Source organism: Belonocnema kinseyi, chromosome 9 (assembly GCF_010883055.1).
Source record: "Belonocnema kinseyi isolate 2016_QV_RU_SX_M_011 chromosome 9, B_treatae_v1, whole genome shotgun sequence".
Lineage (NCBI taxonomy): Eukaryota > Metazoa > Arthropoda > Insecta > Hymenoptera > Cynipidae > Belonocnema > Belonocnema kinseyi.
This window is the reverse complement of record NC_046665.1, coordinates 127,189,059-127,195,587: the sequence shown is the minus strand read 5'-3', so window position 1 is coordinate 127,195,587 and position 6,529 is coordinate 127,189,059. Positions and strand designations below refer to the sequence as shown.

Genomic DNA, 6,529 nt, shown 5'->3' with positions numbered 1-6,529 from the left:
AACTTTAAATATAAACTATATTTAATTGTACATCTAATTGAATCTGAAGTTGCATCTTATAAAAAATGCAGGATAACGACCAATCTCGGACTTCCGGCTCCCAAAATGTTCTATTGTACGTGTAATAATTTTTATGAATACTGAGCAGTTGCATGATATTTAATTGTGCTCTTGATTTAGTTATAAAAAGTAGGATTTGCTCTTGATTTTTCCACATTTTTAAGAAAACTTGCATAGATTTGGCAAAAAAGTTGAACTGAAGTTTTCAAAACATTTTTTTGGCTAAAAAAAGTTTTTATTTTTTAAAATACGCAAAATTTTCTGATCTTTAAAATGATTCTACTCAAAAAGTCTTGAATTCAGTTTCTGCACAGATATTCGGTAGTTTGTATACACGCTTGGCAACAGATATGTGACACATGACATATGCCCAGTAAGAAAGTGTTAAAATTGGAATTAATTAAAAGGATTTGTAAAATGGTAAAAACGGTATTTTTTGTATTTAAAACGTCACAAATTCAATAATATTTGAAATCATTGAAATTAATTTCAATTCACTTTTAGTTAAATAGAATTGTTCTCTCATGATTCATGAATTGTCTCATGCCATTAGACAGGATGATATTGATTTGAATTCTAACAGTTTTAAAATATTAAAAATATGTCTTCAAAAAATCGCTAAAACTGAGCAGCATTAAAGTTGATATACTGAATTAAAATGTATGCAGACATACATTACGCCTTTACGAATAAAGATTCTTGCTCCCTTGAAGTTAATCTATTTATGTAATAATTTAATATTTCATCCCCTATAATTATTTTAATATCTACTGCGGCATTTCGAAATATAAATTTATAATCGATCCGCGCCAAATTCCCCATTGTATTAGGATTGTAAATTGGAATAAATGCAAACTCTCATGCAACAATTAATTAAACCATTGAAGATTTGAAGATATAAATGAACGAAATACGATAAATGAAAATTATTCGCATGAAAACTTACCCAATTCGGCGTAGCATAAGGCGCCAATCAGAGACAAAAACCCGGAAGAAATCCATACAATAAGCGCCTGGCCGACGCTGTTGCTGTTGAGTAGAACTCCCTTCGGTGACACAAAAATCCCGGACCCGACGATGATGCCCACAATGATTGCGACTCCATCCAAAAGACCAATTTCTTTTTTGAGTTTTACACCCTCTTCAGTTGCCACTGAGCCCCTCCGCGGCACCGGCTCTTTAATTGGAGCTATTTTTTTCGGCATATTTTTCACTTTTTTCCTCAGGCACGTAGGTTAATCACGATTTCATGAATGGCACATTGAAATTGACAGTGAGTTGAGCTCCAAAAATTCGAGCAAGAGCCTTCCTTGAGATAGGATAAAGCATACGGCTCATGCACAAGTACATACGATAATGAACATCTCGCGCCGCGCAAATCACAGAAAGCGCTCGACACGTGTGCACGGTGTCCGTCTGAGGAGAGAAATTCAAGTGGAGTACTACAATAGGTAAAGAAATTTTTGGAGGGGAGCAAAAATGGGAGAGTGGTGAGCAAATTTGGAAGAAGGGGAAGAACGGCGGGAAGAACGGAAGATGATGAAATTTTATGAAAGGTGTTGTGTTGCGAGATGAGTTTATGTTCGAAATTCTCCCTCTTTATAATTGAGTCTCCCACGGTTTAGGGTCTCAATTTAAAATCATTGTGGTTGGACACAATTTTAAGTTTTTATTCGCGTGTATTGTTGCTAATACAAAACGTCCCGATGCCGAAAAGGCACCTCCTCTGGTGGTTTCACTGGACATTTTGTACAATTTTCTAACCTAAATGACGCCACGAGGCCTCCATCTGCCATCGACTTTGTAGTTTGGTGCACTTTATGTTTACGAGATTAAAGATATGATGAAATTCATCGTGCAACGATTTCAGCTGGTGATGATGATTTCGTGCGCGTGCCTGGAAATATAAATTTAACGATAATGCTCTTTTAATTAAATTCTTTAAATTTTCTAAAGATTTTTTTCAGATTTATACACACAAGGCACAAAAGTGTATACTTCCTGAAATTTGTTTATTTTAATGAGATTAATGACCTAAGAGCTCTCCGGATTTAGTACTTATATTTGTTCAATAATAATTAAACTGTATTTTAACTACCAAAGAGGAACATTAATTGTCTGAATATTATATCGAGATTTTTGTATTTCAATAAATATTTGTTACTATAAAAATAACGCGACATTAAATTTTACAAATTGTCAAAGAAAAAGATTTATAGTAAGTATTATGTTTATGTAGCAAAGTATATAGTCGCGCAGTACATATATGCTTAGATAAATTAAATTAATTTAATCAAGTTTCAAATCGAATTAATTAAATTATTAATAATTTTCAATATTATTATTATTTATTACCTACTTTTAATTAAATTACATTTAAAATTAAAATGAATACGTAACATTGTATATTTTTGAGACCCTTTTTTCATTGCTGATCTATTATAAATTTGTTATAAATTTTCAACTATTATTAAAAAAGTAGAATATTTTTAAAATTACATTTTTAAGCGTGCAGCACATCAACTTCATCAAACTTTTATGCTTCATATGACCCTATGTAAACTAGTAAATACCAGTCTAGGCAATTCTTTTTAATAACAATGTAATTAAGTAGTGGTGTAGTCGAGGTATGGCGGGCCTGGCGCCGCCAAGATACTTTTTTGGTTATCTGGCTTCACTAGAATTAGAGGCTTGAGCATTAGGGGGACAGTATGCACAGCATTAAGAAGTTAATTTTAAAACAGCATGAAACCCACTTTATGACAACAATTCTGTTGCGGCGGAATAGGTTTAGGCCACGTGTTGAATTTGAAATGTGAGAGGGGGGGGGGGGCTTTATTTCAAATCGACTCCTATGTTGATTTTCAACCAATGGGAGATATCATGTGTTGAATCGTCGCCACATAGAACAGGTGTTCCGCCATCCCTGGCAACAATAATACGTTATATCAATATATATTATGCTGCAAAATAATTCAGCTGCAGTTTATATGTATATATGTATTGGGGACATGTGATTGTACGCGTTTCAGAGTCTCAGACAATTAGGAATCAGCAAATATTGACTAACTTTTAGTATAGGACGTCTGTCATAGTAAGCAATATAATTTCGGAATCTACTATTTTTTCGACTCATGACTTGCTTCTGGCATTTGTTTGAAAAAGTTTAAAATTTGATCAGTATAATTTAAGGGTTTTTATTATTATATTATAGTATCATAGACTAAAGCCCATTTTGTTCTTTCTATACTCATAGAAGTTATGAACAGGACTAAACTGATGTTCTTTTTTTCATGTATTTTTCTTTTACGAATAAAAGATTAACTTGAAACATTTTGAGTTTTGTGTATAGCATTTAAACCATGAAAAAATGTACTTTTAAATAATTGAGAATGATAACTAAGTAAAGCCCATTTCGTTGATCATCTACTTTACTCTAAACAATTTAAAAAATTTAAATCTTAAAGGTATAGCTCATAAGGACCACTTGTTACTATAATTTTCTCAGAATTTTCTATTTTGAATCCTATTTCAGATAAAGTTGTTTGATTCCCCTGTAAAATTTCATTTTTGGACTTTACCGATACAGTTGTCCTTCTGTTTAAGACAAATGGCATATGTGTAAAGTTGTAAATCCTTTTATTGTAGATTCAAAATGTCTCATTTTCAAATCTCATATTGCAAAATTAACATTTTTTTTTTTAATTTCGAAATTTTTGCCTGTTGATAAACAAGTTATATCCGCGAGGGAAGACCATCATCTAGTGAAGAATGAAGCTTTATACCCCAAATTTTTTAGGTTCTTGTTACTTCAAATGAACATTTACAAAATTCACAATCCATAAATTTCCGAGTCTCTAGCGTATTCTATCAGTTTCCATCGTAATTCAAAGTTTTTATGAAAGTACCGCCAGGTCACTTCTAATTTTCAGGACTACACCACTGTAATCAAAGAAATGTAATAATGTAATTTTCGCTCATCACTTTTCCTTCTACCTTCTTATCTTCACTTTTTCCTTGGATTTTTTGAACCCATTATGTATTAGTACTTTTAAGACTGGTCTATTTATTTATGTAGAATAAGTTTCTCTATTTATTATAAGCATTAATTTATTGTCCCATTCCTTTCATCCCACACATTTCGTTAAGAGAGATCTCTTAAACACCCCTTAAACTATTACATTTTTCGCACTTTTCATTTTAAAAGTCGGAACATAATTGCAACTGCTTTACACTGTAAAAATCACGCTGCAAATTCCAAAAGCACCTTCCACTAAAACTGATTTTCAAACAAATTGCCAATACCTACATTTTTTTATATATACACACACACGTTTTTTGTTATTTCTCTGCTTCTTATCCACATCATTGAGCTCATTTAACATTCTTGTCACTGCTAAATAAATTCTTGAATGGTTTGGAAAAAAGAATATTGTATCATAAAAAGATTCAATTGCTTCTGTTAAAATATAAAAGGCCAACTTTTTTTAAAGGTGGATGACCTCATTTTTTGATGATCCAACGATCGAGATCCCGATTCTTTTGATTCGATCAGCGGCTCTGAGTAATTCGCACTACTGCGTGTTATCAAACGACGAATGACAGAGTGTGAAACCCTCAGCCCTCGTTCATAACGAGACTTCCGCTGGCTAGATTTTCCCCTTCTACAATTCGCGTGCTTCAGAATTCAGAAACTATGTGCTTTCAACTGCGAGTTTTAATTACATTTGTTTTACTTTTAATCTATTTAACTTTTTCTTAAAAATTGAAGGAAAATATTTGAAAAGAAGCAAGTTTTTATTTAAATATACTTAAATATATATATATATATATATTTCTTCAAAGAAGACTTGCAATAATAGTAATAAATAAATAATAAATCCTAAACCTAGGACTCTTAAAAGAATGGGTGTCCTTCTATAGATACATTCCAATGCCCGTTTTAGAAAGCGAAGATTACATCTTATATTGGGATGTTACTATCCAAACGGATCATTACATCCGGGCCAATCGACCTGACATCGTGATGCGAGAAAAAAAAAGGTGGAAGAGTCTACATCATCGACATTGCTTGTCCGCTTAACCGAAATTTGCAGTCAACCTATACAACCAAGATTCACAAGTATAGCGAGTTAAGGCATGAAGTAAAGACCATATGGAGGAATGTGAATCGTGCATCCATTCATCCCATTGTGATTTCGGCTACAGGCAATATGCACGCAAGATGCACTGAACATCTTGGACATTTAGGAGTCAGTAGGGTATTAGCAGCAGCTCAGAAGGCGGTTTTATTAAACACCTGTCGCATTGTAAGAAACTTTCTTGATCATCAGGAAGCGAGCGACTAAAAACTCGTGGAGTGGCAGATGGTAGCTCTAAGAAAGCATTCAGAGGTGACTGTTGTCACCTCCAACGCTCGTGGCCACTCGTAATTGTATACCTACAACATTATCGCAGGAGGTTTCAACCATCGTATTAAATTATTTGAATTAACTTATAACATTCTTATCTCATCAGTCACTTGAATTAGTCCGTGGCTATGATGTATCACCGGGTTTACCTGAGTAAAAGTTGAATAAAAACACATAATAATAATGTAATTAAAAATAAAAGCACGGGACATAAATATTAAAATATCCTTGTCATAGTACGCTTTTATTTTTAGTCACATTATTTTTATATTATTATTACCACAAGCTTTCTTCTCAAACGGAATTATTTTGGTTTTAGAATATTTTAATAAAAGCTCGTTCAAACCTTTAGTTTTGGCTTTTTACTCAGAAAGCAATGTCTCAAACTTTTTTTTATCATTCTAGAAATATTAATCGACCCGAAGCAAATTCTTAATCCATATTAAGTCAATTTGATATATCTAAAATTTCAATCCAAATGAATCCGAGTTCAAATTAAATTGGATTCATTTCTACTGAAAATTCAGTTTATATCAATCCAGTTTGAAATGAAAATTTGTCTAAGATTGATTTACATTGATTGAGTGGGATTAATATTTTGCCGATTTAGATCGAACGAGACTGAAAACATTTTTTGGATTGATTTTGATACAGATTTCGGAATAACTCGGATTGATTTGGACTGGATCGGATATGATTGCTATCCGAAATTTTTGCCGGGGAATTAACACCTTTTCGTAGATTCCCATATTGTTGGGGGTTTCTAACAAATTATGAAAATTCGTCGTGGTTTCTTGTAAATTACTATATTGCACGATATATTTCTATGTAAATATTATAGAAAGCATGTAAATTACGCGACGTATTATGCGTACCGAACCCTGCATGCGGCTGATCAATAATTTAAATGGAATGAGTCAGTTATCCCTGAACCCTGCTTGTTTTTGTAATTTTTACTCACAATTGTGGGTCCGGATGCAATAAGGGCACATAAAATTTTTTCGTGCGAAAACGAAGTCCCCTGGAGGCTTTAGAAAAAATTTTCGAATTTTAATTTT

The 6,529-nt window shown here is 32.7% G+C and overlaps 2 protein-coding genes across 4 annotated transcripts in view; one reads left to right on the top strand and one right to left on the bottom strand.

Annotated features, from left to right (window-relative positions):
- LOC117179559 (large neutral amino acids transporter small subunit 2) overlaps positions 1–4,612 on the bottom strand; it is a 23,189-nt gene extending 18,577 nt beyond the window's left edge. The window contains exons 1-2 of one of the 2 annotated variants that reach the window (XM_033371478.1): positions 4,543–4,612; positions 1,007–1,957 (exon numbers count right to left, since the gene is read on the bottom strand). In XM_033371478.1, coding sequence (XP_033227369.1) covers positions 1,007–1,265 — 259 coding nt within the window. In that variant the 5' untranslated portion in view covers positions 1,266–1,957; positions 4,543–4,612. Of the gene's footprint in view, positions 1–1,006; positions 1,958–4,369 lie in introns of both variants that reach the window. The other variant, XM_033371477.1, reaches the window with a different exon arrangement.
- Positions 1–6,529, top strand: part of LOC117179558 — a 35,150-nt gene that overhangs the window by 26,203 nt on the left and 2,418 nt on the right. The window lies entirely within an intron of this gene.